Below are 24,700 nucleotides of genomic sequence, written 5' to 3'. Positions count from 1 at the left end.
CCCGCGGTGAGCCCCCCGAGAAGAAGGCACCCACGCCGCGGGAGCAGGAGGCAGAACCGCCGCCCCCGGCCCTGCCCGGCCCTGCCGCCGCGCTGCCCGCACTCCCGGGGCCAGGCAGCGGCCGCCGAGGGGCTCTTTGTTTACCAATCGGTATCACGGACCGGGAGAGCAGGAAATTGCGTCTGTGCCGGGCCGTTAATTTAAAAACGCTCCTTTCCTCCTCCCGCCCCCCCCCCCCCCGAGCCGCTCCCCGCCGCGGCGGGGGCTCGGCCGCCCGCTCCCGGCTCCGGCGGCGGCCGGGGGATGCGCAGAGGAGCGCGGCGGCGGCGGCGACGCGGGGGAGGGCCGGGCCGGAGGAATAAGGGCCCCGTCTTCTTCCCCGGTCCCACCCCCGCCTGCTTCCTCCGCATCTCCCTCCCCTCGGCCTCCCCTTCCCCTCCGCCCCCCCCCCCCAAAATCATCACTACCCCCCCCCCCCCCCCAATCTCCCGGTATTGATTTCTCCGCACGCGAATCCCAGCGCAGCGCGGCGAGCCCGGGCACCGGCGGTTCCCTCGCCCGCTCTCGCCGCCTCCCCGCCGCTCGCCTCCCCGCCGGGACCGGCGCTCCATGGAAGGGCAGCGGCCGCGGCCGGAGCGCCTGAAGTTTGCCCGGAGCGAGGTGCCGCGGGAGGTGGAGCTGGGGAGGGCGCGGAGGGTTGGGGCGGAGGGGGGGGCTCAGCCTCCTGTCAAAGTTTCGGAGTCCTTTTTCCCCCCCTCGCACCCTCTCGGGACGCCCCGACGGGTCCCGCCGCCTCACCACCGCCCCCGACCCCGGCACCACCCCCGGCCGGTGGAGCGAGGAGGGGGGTGCGCTTTAAATGCCAGCCCCCCGGGTGGGAGAGGGCCGGCTCCGCCGCGGAGAGGCGGAAGGGCGACGGCCCCCGGCGGTCCCCGGCCATGGGGGTGAGCTGGGGCGCTGAGCCCCGGGGGGGTGCGGGGGGGCCGGCAGGGGCGGGGAGGGGAAGGGGTCTGGGGAGGGTGGGGGGGGCTCCCCTCCCCCCCCCCCCCCCCCCGCCTACTCTTGCCTCCTCTCTCCCTCTCTGTGTCTCTCTCTCTCTCCCTCCTGATGTTTGATCCCGCCGCGGCGCCCGCAGGGATGAGCGATGGAGGGGCCGAGCCTGGCAGGAGCCCCGTGCTGCTGGCCGAGCCCGCAGCCACCGGGCGGGCCCGGGAGAAAGCGCCGACCCGGGCGGAGCTGGAGAGCGCCCTGCGCGGCGGAGGCGGCGGCAGCGGCTTCAAGGACATCCCGGGAACGTCGGCGGTCAGCCCCGGCTCCTCCAAGGAGTGCGCCCCGGACAGCGAGAGCCCGTCGGGAGCCGGCGAGGCGGACTACTGCCGCCGCATCCTGGTGCGAGGTACGGGCAGGGGCCCCGGGGCCCGGCCCCCGCTCTCCGCTTCCCCCACCGGGGCACTTCCCGGCCGCGCTCGCCCCCGCCGGCCGGGTCCCCGCTCCTCGCCCCGGGGCCGGGTGGCAGCGGGCTGGGGGATGCTTCCCCCCCCCTCTCCCGCCCCTCCCGGCTCCGCTTCCAGCGCATCCCTGGCCGCTCCCGGGCGCTGGCCGGCTGCGAGCTCCGGCCTCCCGGCCCCGCGGCCGCTTCCCCCGGCTCCGCTCCGGCCGGCGGGGCCCGGGCCCGGTCCCCCAGCCCGCTCCGCCGTGCGGCTCCCGGGAGCGCAGCCGGGCTTGCCGTGCGCGCCCGCCCCGGTTTGCGGCCGAGGGGCCGGGCTCAGCGGGCCGAGCGGGGGTCCGGGGAAGCAGCCGTGGGGTCACGGACCCCCCGGGCCGGCTGAGCCCCGCCGGGGGTCGGGCGGGCAGCGGGAGAGGGGCGAGAGCATCAGCTCCGCTTTTAAAGCGTTGTCGCAGGAGAAAAGCGTCACGGAGCGGCGGCGAGTTAGGGGGCTATTTTTTTTTTTTTTTCTTTTTCTCTTTATAATATCACTCGCTCGCCCGGGGATGGGGGGACGCGGCGGGCTCGGCCCGGGCTCGGGGCACGGCGGGACCCGGAGTCGGTGTATCCCGCCCCGCCGCCCGCGCTCTGCCCACCGCCGGCCCGGGGCTGGCCGGGATCAGCTCGGCCTGGGTTGTAGCGAACCCCAAAAGTTTGGGGTGCCTCGGCGGGGCAGGCGGGCAGGTGCCGAGCGCTCCCCGGCTCGGGACTCCCGGGGCGGCAGCGCGGCTCCATCCCGGGCCCTCCCCGGGGCCGCGCCGGGGGTGCTCGGCGTGTGTCCCCCTACACTCCGCCGCTCCCCGAGCCCGGAGAAGCTCCGCGGCCGCTCGGTGAGCAGGGCCGAGGCCGCCCGGTCTTCGCCCCGGCTTTAGCCCAGCGCTCGGGCAGCGCGGCGGGGAGCGGAGCCGCGGCCCCGGCTCGGCCGTGCCCTCCCTGCCTTGCTGCGGGGCCTGGGCCGGGGCCTGCCCGTTCGCCAGCAGCGGGGCCTGGCACGGCACGGCTCGGGCGTCCCGGCCCGCCCGGAGGCTGCGGCGCGGTTGGCAGCCGGCTTGCAAACGGCCCCGCCGCCCACCGAAGCCTCTTTCCCGGTTGTCGCGATAGGCGCCTGTCGCCGACAGCCCGGCTGTCGCAGCCCGAGTCCTCCCGGGCACCTCGGCGGGGTAGCGGGCAGCGCTCGGAGCCGGTCCCGGGGTCTCGCCCGGGGTATCCCCGGGTCCCCCGGTGGCCGCCGAGGCCGGGCCCGGCCGCCACAGCCCCGGCCGGGGTCAGGCGGGGGTCAGGCCTCCCCTCCGCCCGTTCTGGGCCCGACCGGGGCCGCCCCGACGGGCCCGGGGCTGGGAGCGGGGCGGGGGGTCTGTCCGCTCCCCCGGGGCAGGGTCCCCCCATCTCCCGGCCCCGGGGACACTCGCCCGGGAGCCGCCGGTCTCACCATCTTGCTGCAGCCGCCACGGCGCGGACAAAATGGTGGCGGGGAGAAACGCCGCAAATAAACGGGAACGGAGCCGCCATAAAGCGGGGGGATGTGGTGGGGAGACCCGGTCCGCGGGGCCACGGGCCCGCCGGCTCCCAGCCCTCCCCGGCCGGGGTCCCGCTCCCGGGGTAGGGGTCGGTGCCAAGCACCGGCCGGTGCCGGGGAAGCGCCTCCAGGTTGATTTTTCCACAAGGGGTGTGTGTGGGGGGGTGTTAAATTTTTATTTTAAAAATATAGATAGTTTAAAATATTTGTAATGCCCCCCCAGGCGCGGGACCAGCCGGGTGCCGCAGGAGCCGCTCTCCCCCCCCCCCCCCCACCCGGGGCCAGGGGCCGCATCCGCCCCCCGCGGCCCGTCCTGCCCACGGCCCCTCCGCAGCGCTGCCCGGTGCGGAGCCGCTGCCCCGGGGCCGCCTCCCCCCCCCTCCGGCGCACCCCCGGTGCCCGCCCGCGGTGCGCTTGGCGGGGCCGGGGCTCTCGGGGGTGTCTCCGCCGTCGGTCGGGAAGCGGCGGGGTCCTCCGCGCCCTGGGACGGCCGGGAGGCCGGTACGGCACGGTACCGGGGACAGGCCCGTGCGGGACGGAGCCTCCAGCCGCCGCGACGGGACGGCTGTGCCCACGGGGGCGGCCCTGCCCGCCCGGCCGTCCCCGTCCCGTCGAGGCGGCAGGACCGGCGGGGTTGCAGGCCGGCGGCGGGCCGGTCCTTAGCGGGGCTTAACGGCACAAGGACTCGCCGGCGGCGGGCAGAGGAGCCGGGCTGCGCGGGGCCGGACCCGCTGCACCGTGGGGGCTGCAGGGGCGGCTGGAAAAAGGGGGGGGGCAGATCCCCGGGGGTCACCTCCCGGGGCTGCCCCGGCGCCGTGCCCGGGGGAGAACGTGGATGCAGGGAGCTCTGAGGGACGGCGGTGCTGTTCGGGGTGTGCTGAGAAGGGCTGCGGACCCCTGTGCCCCCCAAGTGTGCCCCGGGGGGTGTGTGCCACCGTGGCCACAGCAGCCTCCGGCGTGGGGAGGGATGGGTGTACGTGTTTGGGGCTGGCAGGCGGGTGTGCGCCCCAGAAACGTCCTGGCAGCCACGTCGGTGCAGAGACCCCATATACAGGGGTGTGCGCGGTGTGTCCCTGTGCAGGGGAGAGGGGTCCCTCATGCACACGGGTGTGCGCGGTGTGTCCCTGGGCGTACGGGGCCATCGGTGCGTGCCTTGCTCTGCTGCGTGTGTTGGTGTGCAGGATGTGTCCCTGCTGGCCTGCTGTGCTGCGCCGCAGCGCGCACGGGCTGTAAAATCGCTGTTTACCAGCTCGGGGGTCGGTGCCCCAAAGCTGCTGCCTGCTCTCCTTCCCTCTTGCCCCCCCCCCGGCCGGGTCTGCCTGTCCTGCCTCCTCATATTGAGCTGCTAAGGCAGAGGAGAGATTGATCCTCTTGGCACCAGACCTCTTTCCGCGGATTTCAGTCCCAGACCTTGTCCTGGATGTGCTGCCATCGGGTGTAGCCCGGTCCCCAAGAGCAGAACCTGTCACCGGCCCCACCGGGGAGGCCAAGGGCTGTTGACAAACCCTGGGGAAGCTGCGGCAGGACCTGGCGGGGGTTGGGGGTCTGGGATCCAGCTGGGGGAAGGCTCTCAGGAGCGGGTTCCTGGTGCAGGATGGTGGTGTGCCCTTCCTGGCATGGGGGGATGGCTGTAGACCCCCCAAAACCCACAGAGAGGGGCGGCGGGGAAGGTCTGCGGCATGGAATAGGGCTGCGACCTGCCTGCACCATGGCGGCTGGGGCGAGGCGCTGGGGCGAGGGGTTTTTCCTCTCCCCTGCCGAGCTGGCACCACGGGCTGTGCCCCTTTCCCTCCGGTGCTGCGCCCAGCCCGCTCCCCCCGCCCCGCTCCCCAGCTGCCAGGGGGAAACAACAATAAATAATACCCGTAATAATGCCGGCAGCGCCGTACGGAGCGGCGAGGGTGGAGGGGCAGATATTGCAGCTGCGGCTGGAAAGCATGAGCGTCTCTGTTAGCTGCTCCTTGCTGGCAGCCTCCGCTGTTGTTGTGTCGGGGGACCGTGGCGTGGACGCGGGAGTGCGGACGTGGTCTGGGCATCATCTCTGCAAACGCTCTTTCCCTCATGAAATGATTCCCAGGCTGGCGTCCCGATCCCACCAGGGATACCCTGCTAAAGATACCTCCAATCCACCTCCAGCCCCTTTCTTTTCCGACAGCCCCGTGCCCACCCATGGGACTTGGGGATGCCGATCAGAGCCCGCGTTCCTGGTCCCGCCGGACCCTCTCCCGCCCTGGCCCACCCCAAGCCCTCTGCGGTGCCATGCCCTGCTCCAGCGTGGCCCTGCCGGGATGGCGCCTCTGCCACGTACCACAACGTAGTGGTGGGAAACCAGCTTCAGGATTGGGGTCCCTCTCCCGGGTCTGTGCTAGCTCCCCACTCCTGCCTTCCCCGTGCCAGCTCCACTGTCCCCGTGCCCGCTCCATCACCCCCTCCCGGGCTGCTCCTCACTATTTCCCCCCTTCCTACCCCAGCAATTTTATAATCCTTTCATGCCTGAGTCAGCCAGAAAGAGAAAAAGCAACTTACCTCCAGCCAGGGCTGCCGGGGACCTCGGGTCCCTCCGGGCACGGAGCGAGCAGCCCTGCTAGCAGGGCCTGGAACCGGGGCCGCTTGCCCAGCGTGGCTTCTGTGGCCGGTTTGTAACCTGCGGGAAAGCCACTGGGCAGAAACGGGGAGCTCTGCGGCCGGGGCTCACCCAAACCGGGCTCTTCACTGGTGTTGCTGGTGCTTGAGGAGAACTGGCAGCAAGGGACAAGGAGCACGAAGGGTTTGGGGTCTGGCGGGAACCCGGCGGGCAATTTCCAAGGCTTGTTTTTAATACCCGGTGCCGCATCTGGCACACGGAGCCCGTCGGGGCACGTCCCAGCCCACGGAGGTGGGACAGGCTTCCTGGCACCTTGGGGCTCCGTGGATTTTTCTGGGAGAGCTCGGCCTTTCTCAGCGGAAAGTAAAAGCCGTGGCTCCTTTGGAGGGGCTGCAAGCGGCATCCCACGGCGTGGAAGGGGCCGTGCGGGGCTAGCGTGGGAGCTAAACCCACGGGGGGGCTTTTGTTTCCCCACGGCCAGCCGTGGGCAGCGATAGTCCCAGTCTGGTAAAATCTGCTGCCGTGAGTGGCTCAGGGAGTGAAGCACTTCCAAAACTTGTCCTTTAGTGGAGAATTGAGCCAAAGTAGGAGCTACTGCTTTTCAAGAAAATATTCCTTCGGGGAGAATAATTCTGGAAAGAAGGGAATTGTAATAGAGATAAATTTTTCCCAGTATTCCCAAGGAAGGACAGAAATAAAAAAACAAAATATAACTGTAATTAAAAAATCTTTAATTTGAACTCTTTCTTGGAATAGAACTTTTTTCTGTTTCTGGCTTTCAGAAACTATTATTTCTGTGATTTAACGCTCTGTTTTCCTTGAAGACTTTTTGGTTTCTATTTATCTCTTTAACCCCCCCCCATTCACAAAGGCTTGTTACGGTTCCCTGGAGGTTTAGAAACTGGCAGCGCTGGGGGCAGAGGGGACAACCCAGCTGTGGGGTGTCGCCGCTTTCGGCCGCAGTTTGGGGGATTTTCACCGTTCCTCCTCCGGTGAGCCCAGTCACTCGCCCCCCCCCCCCCCCCGGTGGGCACCAGCCCTGACGGTGCGGCCGGTGTTTAATTCAGCTTTTCCTCCCCTCCCGTAATGGCTGTTTTGCACCAGTTCCCCCAATCCCTTTCCTCCCCGGTCCGGTTTTTCTCCTCCCTGGAGACCTTTTCCTGATGGCCCTTCTCCCCTGCTTCCCTCCCAGATGCCAAAGGGACGATCCGGGAGATCGTGCTCCCCAAGGGTCTGGACCTGGACCGGCCCAAGCGGACGCGGACGTCCTTCACGGCGGAGCAGCTCTATCGCCTGGAGCTGGAGTTCCAGCGCTGCCAGTACGTGGTGGGCAGGGAGAGGACGGAGCTAGCGCGGCAGCTCAACCTCTCCGAGACCCAGGTAAGGGTCGTGGCGGCTCCTCCGTGGCGGGGACATCCCGGCGGCCCCGTGGCGTGGCCACGTGCGGCCCCTCGGGGACAGGCGTGCCGGCCACAGCGTGGCGAGGGTGGTGGGGGGAGGCAGGAGCAGGCAGAGCGGGCAGCAAGTGGGGCTGGGGTGGGCGAGAGCCACCCTGGGGGAGCCGGGGCTGAGCCGAGCCCGGGGTCCCAAACCCGGGTGGAGGGGCCCGGTGCTTGCCGGGGTGGAGGGGCGCTGGCCGGTGTTTCGGTTGGGAGCTGGGCTGCGCGCAGCCGGGGGGGAGCGTGCGTGGTGCTGCGGGCAGTGGCTCTCCATCCCCCCTCTTCAGCCGAAGGAGCGGTTGGTTTAGGGTAAGGGGGGGGCGAGGGGCAGCCCTGAGCGGGGTCCGCAGGGACCCCCCCAGGCCGCCCTGCTACTCCCCCGTGGGCAGCATCCCCCGGCTTCCCTGGGGGGGTCTGGCAAAGCGGGGAGAAGAGCAGGAGGGCATCAGTGGGGACCCGAGGTCCTTCCGGCAGCACCCACAGCGCAGGGCGGGCGAGCAGGGGCGGGTGCCGTCGTGGGTGCAGTCGGGATCAGGCATTTGGCTGTGTACGAGCTGGACGGATCCTGCGTGGATCCTGCAGCCCACCGCTCCCCCCTCTGCTGCCTCCGGGGCTTTGCTGTCCCGCTCCCAGCAGGGTGGGGATGCCGCTGGGGACCGTCCCCCGAGCTGCGGCATGGCCTGGGCATCTCTTCCTCATCACCCCGGAGCTTTGTTGGCGGGGAGGGATTTTCCCGGTTCTCCTCCGCCGAGGTTTGCCCGGTGCGGAGAGAGCTGGGGCAGCCTGGGCGAGCAGAGGCAGGAGAGGCTGCGCGTCGCTCGGGAGTTGGTGTGGATGTCTGCTAAGCAAAAAGTGCATCTGCTGGGGTTGCGATGGTTTCGGCTTGAAAATTTATATGGAAATAGCAATAATAATAAAATTAATGAAGATCGCAGTGCAAAACAGCACAGCTGGGAGGTACAGAGAAACCCCGTCAGCCCAGTCCGCCCCTTCTCTGGCCAGGAAGGTGTGTTTGGAGACAGCTACATGGTTTCTGTAAAATAATAATAATAATTTCAGGAAATAATTTCAGTTTTTTCAAACCCCTTGAGGAACAAGGTGCTTTGGCACTTGCTTTGTGGCTGCTGCACGGTCCTGCCAGGGGGAGCAGAGCCTCGGCACGTTAAAATTAGCAGCTCTTGCCTCTTTTGGTGGCAGAGCGGGTCTTTTTGGTAAGGAGGAGGTTTCTGTCTGTGGGATACGTACCAGGAGGCGCTGGCGGCTGGTGCGGCTGTGCCGTGGTTAGGAGCGAAGCACCCCGCTGAGCTGGGCACTGTGCGGGGGGGTCCCTCTTCCCAGGGTCCCAGCTGAAGCCCCGGTCCCAGCGTCACCTCCACGGAGCCTGGAGGGACCCGGCCGGGCTTGGCCGTGCTGGGGGAAGAGCTGCGGCTCCCCGGGAGGCGCGGGAAGGGACGGGCAGCCGGTGCGGCCGGCAGCAGTGCAGGGCAGAGGGCTGTGCCGAGCGGGGTGCCGGCTGCCGCAGCCCGGGGCCGGGAGGGCGCAGCCTCTCCGTAGGGACTAATGTCCACTTGTGTAGTGCTTGCTTGGTGCGTCATTGCTGCCTTCATCGCCCAGCGAGAAAATTCACACCCTGTAGGCCACGGCTGTCTCTTCTCCTCTTCTCTTCTCCTTCCCACATCCTCTTTTTCCCATCTCTCTCCTTCATCTCTGTCTTTTTTAATCCCTTTCTGTGCTTTTCACAGCGTTTCCTTCCCTGCAGCAAACTCCCACTTGGACCTTCCCGGCTTCCCCCCTGCCGCCCTTTCCTCCGCAGGCACCGCTGTGCCCGGGAATGGCAGTGCCAGGCTCGGTGCCCGGCTTCCTCCTCTCGTTATCGGGGTGCAGGTCCCCTTGGGTCATGGTTTCAGGCTCTCTGCACACTCAGGCATCGCCCCTCGCCCCGGTCCCTGGCCGTTCATGGCTGGGAGGTTTCCTGGGTCGCCGCAAGAGCTGGGTGACGGCAGGGTTTTACAGGACCCCTTGGATCTGGGGGGTATTGCACGGCTCCACGCAGCGTGCCGGTCCGCTCCGGATGCGACCTGGAGACGGGATAGCCACCAGCACCACTCCCGTCCCACGGGGCTCCTCTGTGGCCCTCAGCCCAGACAGGGACAAATCCAGCATTTGCAACAACCAGGGTATTTTGGGAACTTTTGGTGATTTTCCTCCCAGCGTTACCCGGGAGCAGCTCCCAGGATTTAGGGCAATTCATGGTCTAATTGCTCCATCTAAAGTTTTGCTGGGGGATTCCCAACCAGCAGCATCTTGTGGCTCGCTCTTGGTTGCCGTTTGTGTTGTGCTGGTGGTTGGGACGTTGGGACAGATCCTTTCCATCCTCTCGTTGAATGATATCCTGGTTTCAGGATGAGGACTTTGCTCTCTGCAGGGACCCCTGGGTGCGATGGGAACCCACCGCGTCGCACCACGGGAGGGGAGAGCAAAGCGGGGGGCACGAGGGAAGGGGCCGCCGAGGAGGGGTTTTTGTGCCTGCGAATGTTCGGGGGAGGAAGAATGATTCAGCTCCGCTCCTCTGCGAAGAGAGAGTGGTGCAAACAGCGTGATGAGATAGGAAGAGACACGATGTCATCGCAGCTGGAGAGCTGCAGCCAAGCGTCCCTGTAAGTGGGTCCGCTGATCAGGCTGCGCCCCTGAGAAATCCTGCCGGAGAAAAAAAAAAAAAAAAAAAGCCTCTTTTAGGGTCTTATTTTACTTTCCTGGCATCTGGTTCTGCTTTTTGGCAGATTTTGAGGCAGCAGGCTATCGCTGTCCCTTGCAGGGCAGCCAGAACGGCTCACCTCCGTGTTGGGGAGCAGGGATCTCCCTGCTTTCTTGTCTCTGGCCCCCGACCCAGGGCAGGGGGGGGCTCACCCAGGGCAGGGGGGGCTCGCCCAGGCCGAGGCAGGCAGCAGCAGCAGCAGTGCCGGGGGATGCTCAGAGCCACGCATGCCCCCACCGGTGCTGCCCGGCCCGGAGCAGCCGCAGCCGCAGAGGCCGGTGCCCATGGATGAGCCTGTCCTCTCCTCGCAGAGCTGCCCGCCGCCTTGCCCCGCACCTTGTCCCCGTGCCCGCCCGCTGCAGGGGCTCAGCCAAGCCGAAGGATACGGCGGAAGGGGGGGGGGGCAGTTTTGGAGCCACCCGCGCTCAGGTGAGGATGAGGAGGGTGCTTCCATCTACCCCAGCTCTCCCCAGCCCAGGGAATTGCCCTCCTCCCTCCAGGGAGCCGTGTATCTGTTCTGCCTCGCCGGGAGCAGCTTGGGCTCCAGCCCAATGCCATTTATGCTTTTTCTAATTAACCCGGGGACATAGTCAGTGTTAAACAAGTTTAATTAGCCAGTAGAATATTTTCATTAACTTGTCAAGCAGCAGCCTGGAGGTGCGGACGTGCGTCCCAGGCGAGCTCCCACATCCCTGGTGCGGGGAGCTGTGAAGGGGCTGCCCGAGCCCACCCCGGCACGACCCATCCAGAATCCGTCGCCATGCTCCGAGTGGAGAGTAGCTGGTATCCGTGCGTTGGGCTTTCTCCAGGCAGCACATCCCAAGGCATTAGGGGAAAAGTGCCCCTTCTTAGTGTCGTTAAGGGATAGAAAATGCAAGGCGGAGAGGAGGCTGTGAGGCAGAAGGACCACGGGGGGACGGCGGCGGGAGGATAATTCCCACAAATCCCCCGGCGGGAGGAGAGGCGGGATGTGCTGGCCGGGGGGATTTGCTTTCTGGGTCAGGAGTTCAATGCCAGGCTCAGGTTCAAGTGACCCGGCGTATTTGCCGGCTCTTCCTGCCCTCGTTAGAGCGAGGACGGAGGAGTGGCATCGCTCGAACAAGGGTTCCCTCCGGGCACCCAGGAGGTCAGGACAGGGCTGGGTGTATGGGATGTTCATGCAGCACCCAGCTCCGAGCCTTGTCCCTCTGCCGAGAGGTAGCTCATCCCCTCCCAACGGCCGGAGCTTTGGGGACAGGGATGTCCTCAGTCGAGGAGGCCATGCCCAGGAGCGCTGCTGCCAGCTCTTGGACCCACGCACCTCCTGGAAGGCACTGGTGAGCTCTTGGGCTCCTTGTAGCATCTGAAGACCCTTTGAAAAGGGATGGTGGGGCACAGAGTGGAGAGCATTGCGCTTCTTGCCTGCCTGGCTGGTGGAAGGTCCGTGGGACCCCCATGGACCCCTTGGTGTTCCCCTCGCTGCGACGGGCTCCATCACAGCCAGTCTGGCAGATCTTCCTTGGGACAAACCCCTGGGCCGCCTTGGCAGAGGAGGGTCCTACAGCTCCGTCACCGCCGGTGGCCTGATCCCCCCGATCCCCCGGCGCAGCACGGGGAGGGTGCTCGCAGCACAGGGCTTTCGGGCCTGCGATCCCCCCGACGTGGAGCAGAACATGTGAGAAAGCAGCTGAGCCAGAGAAGGGGTGGGCAGGTCTATTTATAGCCTGGCAATTAAGATGATGCCGTTAAAAATTAATCGCACCTCAAGTCATTAACAACTATCGGTCCCTGCAGCGAGAGAACAATGAAACAACGGTCGGTGCCAGCACAAGTGGTCTTCTCCTGGGGAGAACTGCAGGAGAGCTGGGGGCTGGAGGGGTGAGGGTCACCCAGAGCCTGGCGATGGGAGCTGTGGGCTGGGGCTTCCCCAAGGCACGAGAGGCAGGTGGGACCGTGACGCTGGTCTGCTTGCCGCCGCGCTCCTCAGCCTTGGAGTCTCTGCAGTCCTCGGGGTACGGGGAAGCTGAATTTCCAAAGCTTTGTTGGAAATCCCTTTTCTAGACCATGAGAAAATATACGTGTCATAGCCAAGTGCGTTCTTTTCTGAGGAGACATCCATCCATCTGCCCCTCCGTCCCTCCCTCCCTCCTCACACTCCGCCGTGCACAGAAAATAGTCTCTAACATCTTCCGCGGTTCGTCTCGCCTCCCCCCAGCTGCTTTTGTAGCGTCGCTGTTTCGCGCCGTGGGTGTTAGGCTCCCCGCTCTCCCGTGGGTAACTGCCCAGCGGGGAATGGTTTCTCCCCTCTGCTTGGGGAAGCTGCGCTGTGCTGCGGGTCGGGGTCCCCCATCCTAATGCAGCCCGGTTTGAGGGGTGCTGCTCCCACCCCCCAAGTGCCGTTCCCAGCTGGGTGCTCCCGTCCGTCCCCCTGGGCCTGGAGCTTTCTTCTGGACGAGCTGAACTAACCGACCCAGCAGAAGGGTGCTGTGTGCTCTGCCAGACGGGGTCTGTCCCACCTCCTCGAGGTGCTCAGGGCTGGCCCAGGGGACGTGGGGACAGCGGGGGAGGTAGCCGGGGAAAGCATCACATCCAACCGCAGTAGCCTGCAGCCAGTTCCTGCCCCGAAAAACTCGGGTACCGAGTCTGTTCTGGGTGGCCATGGGGGATGCCAGCCCGAGTGACCCTCTGTTGAATGCTCCCCAGGTCGGATCCCGATGCTGAGGGCATCTGGCTCCCACTGACCTGGAAGGGACGGGGGTCCTGGGTCCCGTTGCAGGAGGCGGCCGCCGGAGATGCCCAGGGTCAGCCTGGAAGGAGCTGGGCATCTCCAGTAGCTTCTGGGTCCCCTTTCCACACGCCAGCCCGTGTCAGAACACGCTTGTGGAGTAAACCTGCTCACGTGGATGAGCTAATCCCGTCCCCTCCTCGCGACGGGGGCACGTGGTGGGGTTTACCCTGCAGCCCGCAAGGTCCTGGGCTGGTGGCATTAAATCTGTGTCATAACCAGGTACCACGTAGCGGCAGGACCGGGCTGGCACAGCCCGCTGCCTCCCTCCGCCTGCCCGGCCCCAGCCCCGCCGGCCCCTCGAGTTCCTCAAAATGTCACCTTTTTGGCATTTTGTTTCCCAGAGCACATCAGGGAGCTCTCCTCAAGGGGAACAAGGGGACCCTCTTCTGCAGGACACCTTCTCCTGTGATAAATTAGGTAACCCCAAATATCCCGGTACCTCTAGAGTTCCCCAGGCTCAGCTGGCATGAGGCAAAATGGCTAATGTAAGTAAATGTGCAATAATTAATTGCGATTTTTATCATTAAGCATTTTCAATTGAAAATGCCTGCATGGTTTAAAAAAAAAAAAAAAAATTTCGAAATTTGTGATTGAAAGTTTCAGTCCTAAATGTCACGAGAGGGCTGGGCGTTTCCAGAGCGACCTCCAAGGCTCTCTCAGCACCCTCCTTAAGGGAGATTGTTTCCTAAGAATGACAGTTCCTGATGGAAATCGGTTTCCGTGATGGTTTTGGATCTGGCTTCCATACTGGGGCAGGAGCCCCGAACACGAGAGCCAGAACCCCGGCCCCACCGCCCGCCCGCACCCTCCGGCCGGGTGCTCCCACCTCCCCAGTTACAGTTTGTTTTCCACTGGGAGAAAACCACACCGGTTTGCCCAGTGCCTGGAAAATGGGAGGGAGCAGCACCCAAACGGGGTGCCAGTGGCCGGGAGGCCGGGGAGGCTCTGCCCTGGGTGACACCGCCCCGCACACCCACGCCGCAGCCCGTCCTGGGCAAATCCCACTGGGTGCCAGAGCCCCGGGGCTATAGGGGGAATGTCCCTGCCGGGGGGGACGGGACAGACACGGCTGGTGCCGGGCAATGTGTCCCATCCGTCCCAGGCTGCACTTTTTGAATCCCCGCTGAACGGAGGAAAACAGCCGTCAGCCTTCGCCGGCACCTCCGAGGAGATGGGGGCTGTCTCTGCCCGATTTTGGGGTGTTGGAGGATGCTCCCCCCGGGACACCTCGCCCTGGGGCCAGCAGGATGGGTGGTGGGACCCTTCGCCCCCGGCAGACCTGCCCGCAGAGCCCAGCCCCTCTTTCCTTCATCCCGTTCCATCCGCAAAGGGCGCGGGAGCACCGGGGAGGTTCCGCTGCTGCAGAGCAGGAACCACCCTGAGTTACGGAGCAAAAGCAGGCCGAGGGCGTGCGTCTGGCTGGAGTTTGGGATCAGGGGTGAAGCACCGGGCTGCTCTGCGGCTGAGGGCACAGCCAGGTCCCAGCGGGTCGGGGACGGTTCCCACCTTGGCCATCCCCGGCACGCTGCCTGGCCGCGGGCTGGGGCTCGGTGCGGCTGGAGGCATGGCCCCAGGCACGTCTGCCCTGGGCCGTGGCAGCGGGTTCGGGGTGTGTGGCGCAGCCGGGGTGGCCCCAGGCGCTGTCAGGGCACAGAGGGAAGCTGTGGGATGAATCCATCCCTGCTCGGTGCCGGCTCCCTGTTCCCGCCGTGGCTGTGGCGAGGCAGATGGGTCGTGCAGCCGCCGTGCTGTTATGAAACCTCTGGCCGAGGCGGCTTTGGGCAGCGAGCCCACCGGCTTACGCAACGCCGGGGGCCCGAGCCTGCTCCGAGCCTCCGCCTGCCACGGCCTCGATGGCTCCGCGAGCCCATGGTCCTGCTCGGGACCGAGGGAGGAGGAGGAAGAGTAGGAGGAAGGGCGGCCGGGGTGCCGTGGGGAGATGGCGGTGCGGCAGGCTGGGTCCCACCTTCCCCCGTACCGTGGCGGGCGTCAGCTGATGGCGGCGGGGAGCTAATCCCGGTGAGGAAAATGGCCTCATCCGGCGGCCATGAATAGTCCCGGGTGGCCGGTGTGCCGGAGGTGCGCACGGCGTGGGACGCGTGACGGCGCCGGGGTCAGCCCCGGGGCAGGGCTGCCAAATAATAAACCCCACTAAACCCCAGTAATATCTCGCCCAGCCCTGCCCGCGTGGCTGCCGGGGCCCGGGGCGACGCTCAGGGGTGTCCCGGGGCAGAACGAGGACCGTCCCGTCCCGCTTGGCTGCTGAGCACGGGGAGGCCGAGGGGCTCAGGGGCTCGGGGGCGGTGGGGGATGCTGGTGTGCGTGTGCGCTGGTGTGAGCAGGGTTTAATGAGCAGGCGTGACGTGCCTGCTGCCTGGGACCGGCGGGGGCTTGGGGCTCCCACCGGCAAACCGGGATCGCTCAGGAGCCACGTCTCACCGCTACTCAGCCACAAGCCGGCATTGGTTAGGTGCCGGATGATATAAAAAACGAGCCGAAGAGAGGAGAGGGCACTGTCTGGTCCCGGGCTGACCAGCGTGGCCGCATCCTGCTCTGCAGGGACCGGAGCAGGGAGGGGAGCGTGCTGGGATGGACGAGCGGAGCAGGGGCAGTGCGGGGCAGGCCCGGGACTGAAACCCTCGGCAGATCCCTGGATCACCGTGGGGTGACGGGCTCCCACCCTGCGCCTCTCCAGCCCCGGAGCGCACGGGGAGCTCGGCCTGCCGGCAGGGGGTCTCCGTCGGGATTAACCGCTTGGAAATAATTTGTTTTGGAGCTCGGAGGTGGTGGATGGAGGGCAGGGATCGGAGCAGCATCCCAGCATCGGCAGGGCAGGCACAGCCACCCGAGAAGGGGCTGGTGGAGGCAAAGTTTGTGGCACAGGACAGCAGGGACCAAACCCCTCGTGTGCTCAATCCCAGTGCCACCGCGCTGCCGGTAGCCGTGGAAAGCCGTGCTCACGGCACACGGTGCCCCACGGCTGCTCCTGCTGCTGCCGGGGCCAGGAGCGGAGCTGCCTGCTCCCACCGTGCCATGGCACGGGTGCCGTATGCCACCGGCTGCGCCGTGCTCCGGCGGGCAGGGAGATGCCGCATCCCCGCTGCCCGGGTTTATTCCCTTCCCCGGAGCTCTGCCTGCGCTGCTGCCCTCACCCTGCCCCTGCCCAGGGAACGGGGCGCCCGGGGAGCTGCAGGGAGACGTGACCCTGTGCAGATATTCCGATTTTGGGGGGTCTGTGTGCATGTACGGGCACGCGTGTGTGAGCACACGCGTGTGTGCAGGAGTGCGCGTGGAGCGGGGTGTGCGTGTGCACGCAGGCGTGCGGCCTTTGCACTAAACGGCGTAGACCCCTGGGCGCAGGACGGGGCGCGCTGGCGGGGGTCTGGAGCGGAGGGAGAGGGCGGCTCAGCCGCCTGCGTGTCCGTCGCGCTGCGGACAGACGGACGGATGGACAGACGGTGCCTTTGCAGAACGCCCCCGCAGCGGCGCCCCGAGAAGTTCAGATGCTCGGTGACATTTTGAATTGCTTCCCCTTTGCGAGGACAGCAGGTGACACTGAAGACGCAGCTCTCCTGCCCCTGGGGAGGGATGGGGAGAGGCCGCGCTGCAGCACGGGGGGTCCGGGGGGCTCCTGGGGCCAGTTCCTGGGGGATGGATCCTTCCTCGTGGGAGGGAAACCACATGCAGAGAAAAACCCGTCGGGTGGAGATGTCTGTGGGTACGTCTCTGTGACCCTCGGCAGCTCATTGAGTTGCGGAGCAGGCACTAGGAGGCTGTGTGCATTTAAAATGAAATAAGACAATATAAAATAAAAAAAAAAAGTAATAGAATAAACCAAAACAAAGCAAAATAAAATGAAATCAATCAAAGCAGAATAGAATAGAATAGAATAGAATAGAATAGAATAGAATAGAATAGAATAGAATAGAATAGAATAGAATAGAATAGAATAGAATAAACCAAACCAAACCAAACCAAACCAAACCAAACCAAACGTGGCTCAGACAGACTCAGGACCCGGAGGCAGCGCAGCCAGGGGGATGCGGGGACCTCCTGCCAGGCTCGCTGAGGGCTCCGCTTCCCGCTCCCAGGCGTGCAGTTTCCGAGCCGGCCGGTGGCCCCGCGGACACTCTCACTGCAGTGAAAGCTGTTCGGGAGCGGAGGGAATTGCAATATTGCTTTCCCGGCGGCGATCCTGCACTTTTCTTGCCTTTCTCCTTGGAGGGCTCGCTCGGTGTTTGGGCAGCATAAGCTTTGGTGTGAGCAGGGGGGAGCTTTTTTGGGGGGAAAGAAGGGAAAAAAAAAAATATTCAGCCTTTGCGTCCCTGCCCCAGAGCTGCTGCAGTGTGCTGCCAGCCCCCCCGAGACCCTTCTCCCGGCAGTTTGGGGTTTGTCTGTTGCGATTTCTTTTCGTCTTACTCCCTGTAAGTGGGAACGTGATGGGAGTCACGTAGCCTGTGATGGATGAACTCGCAACCCGAGGTCCTCGGGGGGTCGAGCCCTCTCCTGTGCTGCTGGGTGACAGCAGGACTCGCAAGAGACGGGGAGAGGGCGACGGGGTGAGAGTCTCCGAGGTGCCGTGGGGAGGGCTACCAAGCCGGTTTTCACACCGCGCCCTAGGAAGCATCTCCTGAAATGATCAGGCAGCAGACCTTCCAAACTGCTTTTCCACCCAATATGCAACTGAGCCTTCATACTCCTCGTCACTGGGAGTTGGACACCACGTCCAACCTCTCCGCCGGCAAGAAAAGGATTGACCTTGCTCCGAGGAGTAGGTAGTTTCAGCCTCTGATGTGGAGAAAAGAAAATCTTGCGTAGGGGGCAGGAAAAGTGTACCTGGGACCACCAGCGAGATGGTGGTGGTGGTTTATGGTGTGCTGAGGACTGTTGTAGGGCGTCCTGAAGGCTTTGGGTGGCTCTGGCAGTCTGGGACAGACCTCTTAGGGTACTGGGGTGGTCTCCTTCCCCTTCTGCTGGTTGTTTTGCAGTTCGTGCTCTGGTAGCACGTACAGAACTCAGGGGAGGTGGGGACCCATCATCCTCAGTACTCAGACACCGAAACATCCCTAGGCAGCACGTTTCCATGCAGGGCTGGGCAGAAAACAGAGGGCTGAGAGGTGCCAGCGTCCCATCTGGTTGATGTCAGTGGTGGGAACGACCTGCCCGTGCCCCAGCTGGGTACCTTCGGACCTTGTCTTGTATCTACAACATGGCAGGCTTAGACCTGGATAAGTCTGCTAGGAAGGAACATGCTTTTTTCCCCTCTGGTTAGGGTCTCTGCTCCTCCAGAACCACCACGTTGCTGTGTTAGCATCAAGCCATCCCGTGCTGGCCAGGGCTCGATACGTTCGTGGTGTTATCAGAGCGGGGAATGCATGACGGCGTGACCACGTCTGTCACGCGTGACCCAAAGCCTGCGAGTCAACGTGATGCTGGTGAGAGAGCTACGGGGCCCTTGTCCCTCCCTGGTGAGCGCACGTGTGGCTGTTCTGGTGGATAGACTGAGATCTCTGCCCTGAATTTTTGATGGAAACATCCAGCCCAGGACAGAACAGATTTTCCTGCTGCAGGACCTGGAGAAGTCATAAGCTTCCAAGCTCAAATGGACTCGAAAGGCAGATGGTCCTTTCTGATCAGCTCGTAGGATTTTCCTCCTCACTCTAGTCAATCCAGGACATCTCTGTTAGGAAAACCTCCTGCGCTAACCGGACAGCTCAGGCACGTTCCCCCGGGAACGGTGCTCCGTGGGCAGTTCTCCGCAGGGTCCACCCGTAGTATCTCTGCTTTGCTTCAGCCCAGGGATCACATCCTACCTCTGCCCACTCTGACAAGATGTTCCCTGCTCTTACCAGTCTCTCTCCTGCTGCAGAGACTGAGCAAAGCAGAATTTCCACATCCAGAAACACGAGGGGCTTTATCCTGAGATCCCTCCAGCCAGTCACTGCCCTCATGGAAACATGGACACTAGACCTGGTCACAGGAATTGAATATCCAGCACCAGGACTCCTCCAAACACTCGTATAGACTGATAGATCTGCAGATCATGCTTATCATCATACCTTCAGCACCGTACTGCGAGCTCTTGCCAGGTTTCTTGCCTGCCGTGTCTCCTAGGGCTTTCAGAGCCATCTCCTCTCCGCGGCCTCCCTCCTCCCCGTCGTCTGAGAGTCACCTTCCTTTCCTGGTGCACGTGTGACCTCTCACGTCCTGCTCTTCAGTCCCATCCCAGTGCCTGCTGTCATCTATTTGTCTGCATCCAGGCTTGACCTGACCAGCCCACCACGTGTGGTCCTGGACCCCGCAGCCCCAGGCAGGGCACTGCCAGCCGCAGGAGCCGTGGGCTCTTCCTGGGGCTTCTCCCCCCTTCCCGTGCCCTCCCCAGCCGGCTGTCCTGGCCGTCCCCCGGAGTGGCACACCTGCAGACTGGCCGCTCTCTCCATTCCTAGGGAAAGGGTGTCCTTGGTCTCACTTTCTTCGCCCCCCCAGCCTGGCAGGAGAGCTGGAGGTGACGAGTTTCCTCCCACAGCCCTTCAGTTAGTACCGTAGCTCGCTGGTCGGTGACCGAGGAACAAACCGTTGCAGACGGGGCTACGTTGCCTCCTCCATAGGTGCTGGAGATGTGGTGCCCACCAGGGATGTGCCAGCCTGGTCCTCCCTGCCCTTCCTCCAGGCCAGACCAGGAGGGGTGCCATCGCCACATCACAAGCACGCACCAGTTCACCCAGTCACTTGGATGAGGAAGAAAGCTGCTCTTTTAGAGAAGGAAACGAAGCCGATCTCATCAAAGCGGACTTTGGCTAAGCACTGTGGTGGCTGATGGGGAGCGATGAATGGAGCCGGAGCAAAAGCTGACTGGAGAACTTGCAGTGCGGAGGAGAAACTGTAATCGAGGGGAGATGGTGGAGGATGCTGCGGAAAGACGAAGGATCAAGGCTGGAGGGAAATTACTCATGGACTTGTCAAGGACTGTGTCTGGCTGAGCTTATTTACATCTCCAGTGATAGGAACTCAGGGCTTGATCATAATGGAGGATGAAAAGGACATGGATCTACTAATTAATGACAAGCTGTGTATGAGCTTTAGCCACAAAGGCAAATGTGATCCTGCTCATCTGATATGTCACCAGTGCAGATGGGGAAGAGCTCGTGTCAGTCTACGAGGCACGAGGAAACCGTATTTAGCATAGCACGTTCAGCTTGGGTCACGGTGTTCAAGGGTGATGGGTGCAGAGAGGAACCACAGAGGTGGGTCGAGGATGGGAGAACGTTCTGCAGGAGGATCCGACCTAGGATGAAGGCAGGGCGGGCTACAGAAAGTTTCTCTCTATAGCTGTAATGGAGGTGCAATCATCACTGATGGCATCAGCCTGCCCTAGCAAAGGAGGAGCGAGAGCGGAGGATATTCCGGCTGGGAAGGGGCTCGGTGGGGAGCAGCGCTGGGGAGGAGGTACCCAATGGGGTTTGAGGATCATATTGTCACCCTTCCCCAGCTGAACCCCGTGTCAGGACATTTGAGACCGGTGTCACCTCTACCCTTTCTCCCTCCTGTCCTTCAGCATTTCCCCTCACGTCCCCAGGGGTGTGGAACTGGGGGTCAGCACCAGAAATTCATGCCCATCACTTTATATCCATCTCTTTATTGGACTTGCCCATCCAGATTGCTATTAATTGCGTACCCGAACAGATGACTGCTGCCCCTGGAGAGTTCCTTCCCGGCTGACCAGGAGCTCCCAGGAGAAGCAGCAGCGCAGACCCAGCACAGACCAAAAGCCAAAACGCCCAGGAGAAAGGAGCTTCCCTGGAAGGGCCAAGGGCCCTTTGCTGTTGCTGAGCTGTGCTTGTTTTTCACAACCTGTAGACCACAGCCAGAAGATAAGAGCTGGCCTGAGGGGACAGCAGGCCTGCGGAGCCTGTCTCTACTGGTGGCCAGGGGTGGAAGAGTAGAGAAGGCAGTATGTGGGGTGAAAAGTGGTCCCGTCCTTGCCATGTCTTTCCAGCATCATAGGAAGCGCTCATCACGAGGAGGTACCCAGATGGTCATGTTAAATCTCGATGGCTCTGTTCCCCCACAGTTTCTTTGAGTCTCCTTGTCAGCCCACTTGCGTTTTGGCATCCAGGGCGCCCTGTGGCAGGGACTAACACCGTCTGCTCAGGTTTCCAGCCGCTACCGGGTGACGGCACCTGATACCTCCTGCTCCTTGTGTTAGGAGAAGCCCTGACTCCCGATGGCCGGTCCCCTTGGCTGCACCAGCTGCCACGCTGCGGAGCGGGAGCCTGCTGCACCTGCCTCATCCCCGGGGGCTCGGTCCTTGCTCCCGTGCCTGTGCTTGTCCTCCTCTGACGTGCGGTGATGAGCCTGTGCTCTGCTCAGGTCGCTTGCTCCAAAGTCAGTAGGAATGGTAACCGACGGAGCGACACCCTGCCTGGGCTGCTCAGCCTGATATCGGAGTAGATCTGAGGCAGCAATCCTTCCCTGTGAGGGTGCTGAGGCCCTGGCCCAGGGTGCCCAGAGAAGCTGTGGCTGCCCCTGGCTCCCTGGCAGTGGTCAAGGCCAGGTTGGATGGGGCTTTGGGCAACCTGGGCTAGTGGAGGGTGTCCCTGCCCATGGCAGGGGGGTGGACTAGATGACCTTTAAAGGTCCCTTCCAACCCAAACTATTCTGTGATTCTGTGATTCTGTGATTCTGTGTCCTGCAGCCTCTTCCTGCCATGTTAGGAGCCCCGATTCAGAGTGCTTTGCAGTGCAGAGCGCTTTGCAGGGGCTGTCCGTGCCTCAGTTTCCCTTTGCACTGCAATCCGTGTGCAGCTGGGGAGGGTCTCTGAGACCCATCAGCACCTCGGGGTGCCTGGAGGGGATGCACTCAAACCAGGAGGGTGCGGGGGGGGGCAGCTGCTGGTGGGTTCCCAGCCCTGGAGCCTCCGCAGCGGGCTCAGGTGGACGCTGGGCTGAAGGAATCAGGGTTCGGGTTGGGCTTGCGGCTGCGGGGCTCTGGAGCACCCAGGTTTGGGGCTCAGGGATGGAGGATGGTCCTCAGCCGAGAGGATGAGCTCCGGCACATCCCTCGGTCTCCATCCTCTGTGGCACAGCAGGTCAGGAGATGCTGAGCACGGTCTGCGGGCGGTGGTGTCGGGTGCTGGGTGGGTGCTGGTGGGTGCTGGTGGGTGCTGGTGGGTGCTGGTGCGCCCTCCCTGCCCAGGAGACGAGCAGCCCGCTGCCGCCTCCCGCTGCGCACCCGGCTGGGCTGGGAAAACGCGGGCAGCTCCTGCGCACTTGGTGCCCATCCTCAGGGATGTAATCCTGCTGACGGGGGTTCTGGAGCTCTTGCTCCCGCAGAGTTGGCTGGCTGGGGGATACTTCGAGCGGAGAGCGCTGGGGGTCTGTGTTTCTGTATGGACTTACAGCAGACCTTCGTTAAGGTGTCAGTAATGACGCGGGACTGGGGGGCTGCAGGAGTCCCACTGGGCCCCGCCGCCTGTGCCGGGGGGCTCGGTGCTCCCCAGAGTTTGCAGCTCTGGGAGGTCCCCACCAGAAAAGCTGGTGGGCTGCTAATTCTGCGTCAGGTTGCCGTACCCCGGGACGCAGGACTGTGGGAGCACGCAGCCCTGCCCAAACCCGTCCTGCTCGCTGGCACGGAGGGACCGATGGGGACAAGGGGAGGGGACGTCAGCCCAGAGCACGCGGCTGGGCTGTGACCTGGGCCCAGCGGTCCCGGTGGCCATGAGGGTCCCTGTGCGAGACCGAGGTGTGCACGGGCAGGGAACGTCCTCGAGAACTTCCACATGGGACCCCGCGGGTAAGGGGGGGCAGGACGTGGGCTGGCAGCGGCCCGTGGTCCCAGGAGGTTTTGGCTGTGGGATCTTAGCTCGGCCCCATGGTCCTGGTGTCCTCCCACCGCTCCTCCCTGAGCATCCCCAGCCTCCGGCCAGCTTCGCCCAGACGTCGTCTCCGCTATTATGTCCCCGGAAAGGGGCCGGGGGGGCTGAGACGTCCTCCACCCCCACGCTCCATTAGCTCTGTACTGTGGGTCTATTGTGCCGGGAGGGCCGTGTCAGTGAGCGACTGTCCTGCCCCGATGAGTTTCCGATGACTCGGATGAGTTTGAGACCCGCTGGCCCCAGAGCGGACCGGGACGAAGCCTGTGCTGATGTGCGGGGGTTTATCCCCGGGGTCCTGGCCAGCGCCCGACTCGTCCACTCCCGTCCGCCACGCTCTAATCCGAGTGTCTTCCCATCCGTCTCCTTCCCTCACCTCCATCTCCATCCATCTGTCTGTCCCTCACGCCTCTCTCTGTCTCTCTCTCTGCCTCTCCTACCCCTCTGCTCTGCCAGGGAGGGACGGAAACAGGGGGCTGCCCTCCCAGGGGAGAGGTTAGGGGGTGCGGGGGCGGCCGCAGGGGGACGGCAGCTGCGGGCTGGGGACCGGGGACCACGTCCCACCGGGCAAGTCCGGGGCAGGGGGGTCCCATGGGGCCTCAGCCTGACCCACTCCTGACTTTGGCCAGAGGATGGGGATGTCCCCTGCTGGGTTTGGGCACAGAAGCGGGTCTGTGCCCAGAGATCCACGGCCACCAGAAGCCATCCTGTCCCCTAACGCGTTCCCCTGCACTGCAGCCAAGCCAGGGACCCTCCGCACTGCCTCGCGTCTTGGTCGGCGAGGGAAGGGTTTGCAGGTGGGGACACAAACTTGGGTTTGATGACCATTGCAGAGGAGAACCCAGCACACCCCGTAGCTCAGCTCCCCCGGGAGAGCCAGCACAGCGGCAGGGTGGCTCAGCCCCGGGCTTCTGGCTCTGGGCTCCATCCCAGGGCTCCATCCCAGGGCTCCCATGCCCAGGCTCCCATCCCAGGGCTCCCATCCCAGGGCTCCCATGCCAGGGCTCCGTCCCAGGGCTCCCATCCCAGGGCTCCCATCCCAGGGCTCCCATCCCAGGGCTCCCATGCCCGGGCTCCCGTCCCAGGGCTCCTGTCCCAGGGCTCCCATCCCGGGCTCCCGTCCCGCTCCCTCCTGGCACCTGCAGAACCTGCCATTTCCCTGGCAGCGGCAGGCAGGAGCAACTTCTCCGCAGTCCCTGTGGCGGGGGATGGATCTCACTTGGGCGTTTATTTTAATACGTCTCTCTCTCTCTCTCGTATCTCTCACTCTCTCCTGGTTCTCGCCTCTCTTTCCCCGGCCCCCCCCGCGCTCTCTTTCCGTCTGTGCCTTTCTGTCCCCCTGCCCCGTCCCCCCCGTCCCCCCCCCCCAGGTCAAGGTCTGGTTCCAGAACCGACGCACGAAGCAGAAGAAGGACCAGAGCAGGGACTCTGAGAAACGCTCCACCGCCACCTCCGAGTCCTTCGCCACCTGCAACATCCTCCGGCTGCTGGAGCAAGGCCGGCTCCTCTCCGTCCCGGCCCCCCCCAGCCTCCTCTCTCCCACCTCCAACCCCATCAGCAGTCCGACGGGCAACGGATCCAGCTTGGCCACCCCGGGAACCACGTCCCCCGGGATCGGCGGCGGGAGCAGCCCCCCGGGGCCGGGAGCCTTCAGCCTGCAGGTCCCTTCTCTCGCCTCCTCCTCTTCCTCCTCCTCGCCCAGGCTGCCGGCCGCCCCGCTGTGCTTTGGGGGGCCGCTCCTGGGCAGCCTGCACGACCTCCCGGGCACTTACGGACTGGGCACTTCTGCTTTTGAGCCTTACACGCGCCTGGAAAGGAAAGACAATTCTATACCCAGCAAGAAACCAAGCCCTTAAATCAAAATGAGTGTCAAAAGGTCTCCCCCCGCCCCATCCCCGCGGCCCCCACGCCCTCCATGCCCCGCACCGGGGTTTGATTTGGCAGGTGGGATGTGGAAAACCGTTTACCACCCACCCGGGTGTGTGTGCGAGTGTGTGCACACGTGTGTGAGCGTGCACGCCTGGCCCCCGCCCCAGACACACCGACACAGCCGTGGATGACACCCCGCAGATCCTCACCCCAGGGCTGACGCTGAACCCGGTCACACCTTGGAGGGGGTCCCTGGGGGTCCCGTGTCACCGGCGCTGTCCTGTCCCTCGCTGATGCCGCTGGATCTGCCCGGGGCCGGGTCCCCCCCCCAGGTATCGCCCGTTCAGGGTTTGGAAGACGATGCTGTGGTCTGTGCTGGGTGGATTGGGAGAGGAGCGGCTCTGGGGGGGTTG

The 24,700-nt window shown here is 64.3% G+C and overlaps 1 protein-coding gene across 4 annotated transcripts; it reads left to right on the top strand.

The window, feature by feature from the left end:
* The first annotated feature begins 233 nt into the window (after nucleotides 1-233).
* VAX2 (ventral anterior homeobox 2) lies at nucleotides 234-24,700 on the top strand. Of its 4 annotated transcripts, none has more exons than XM_075752959.1 (5): nucleotides 234-660; nucleotides 1,136-1,396; nucleotides 6,779-6,966; nucleotides 22,875-22,913; nucleotides 23,789-24,700. In XM_075752959.1, the coding sequence occupies exons 2-5, from the start codon at nucleotides 1,138-1,140 to the stop codon at nucleotides 24,272-24,274; spliced, it is 972 nt and encodes a 323-aa protein (XP_075609074.1). In that variant the 5' UTR covers nucleotides 234-660; nucleotides 1,136-1,137; the 3' UTR covers nucleotides 24,275-24,700. The 4 variants fall into 4 exon arrangements, with proteins under 4 accessions (XP_075609074.1, XP_075609072.1, XP_075609075.1 ...); XM_075752957.1 differs by lacking the exon at nucleotides 234-660 and adding an exon at nucleotides 714-944; XM_075752960.1 differs by lacking the exons at nucleotides 234-660; nucleotides 22,875-22,913 and adding an exon at nucleotides 714-944 and having other exon boundaries at nucleotides 6,779-6,905.

This window comes from Balearica regulorum, chromosome 4 (genome assembly GCF_011004875.1).
Source record: "Balearica regulorum gibbericeps isolate bBalReg1 chromosome 4, bBalReg1.pri, whole genome shotgun sequence".
Classification (NCBI taxonomy): Eukaryota; Metazoa; Chordata; class Aves; order Gruiformes; family Gruidae; genus Balearica; species Balearica regulorum.
The sequence above is the reverse complement of the archived record's forward strand: the minus strand, read 5'-3'. Positions and strand labels throughout refer to the sequence as shown.

Coding starts and splice junctions, on each gene's coding strand:
- VAX2 (XM_075752957.1), top strand. CDS start 860: ATGCCAGCCCCCCGGGTGGGAGAGGGCCGGCTCCGCCGCGGAGAGGCG. Junction 945..1,135: donor GGCGGTCCCCGGCCATGGGG/GTGAGCTGGGGC, acceptor CGGCGCCCGCAG/GGATGAGCGATGGAGGGGCC. Junction 6,967..22,874: donor TCAACCTCTCCGAGACCCAG/GTAAGGGTCGTG, acceptor CTGCTCTGCCAG/GGAGGGACGGAAACAGGGGG.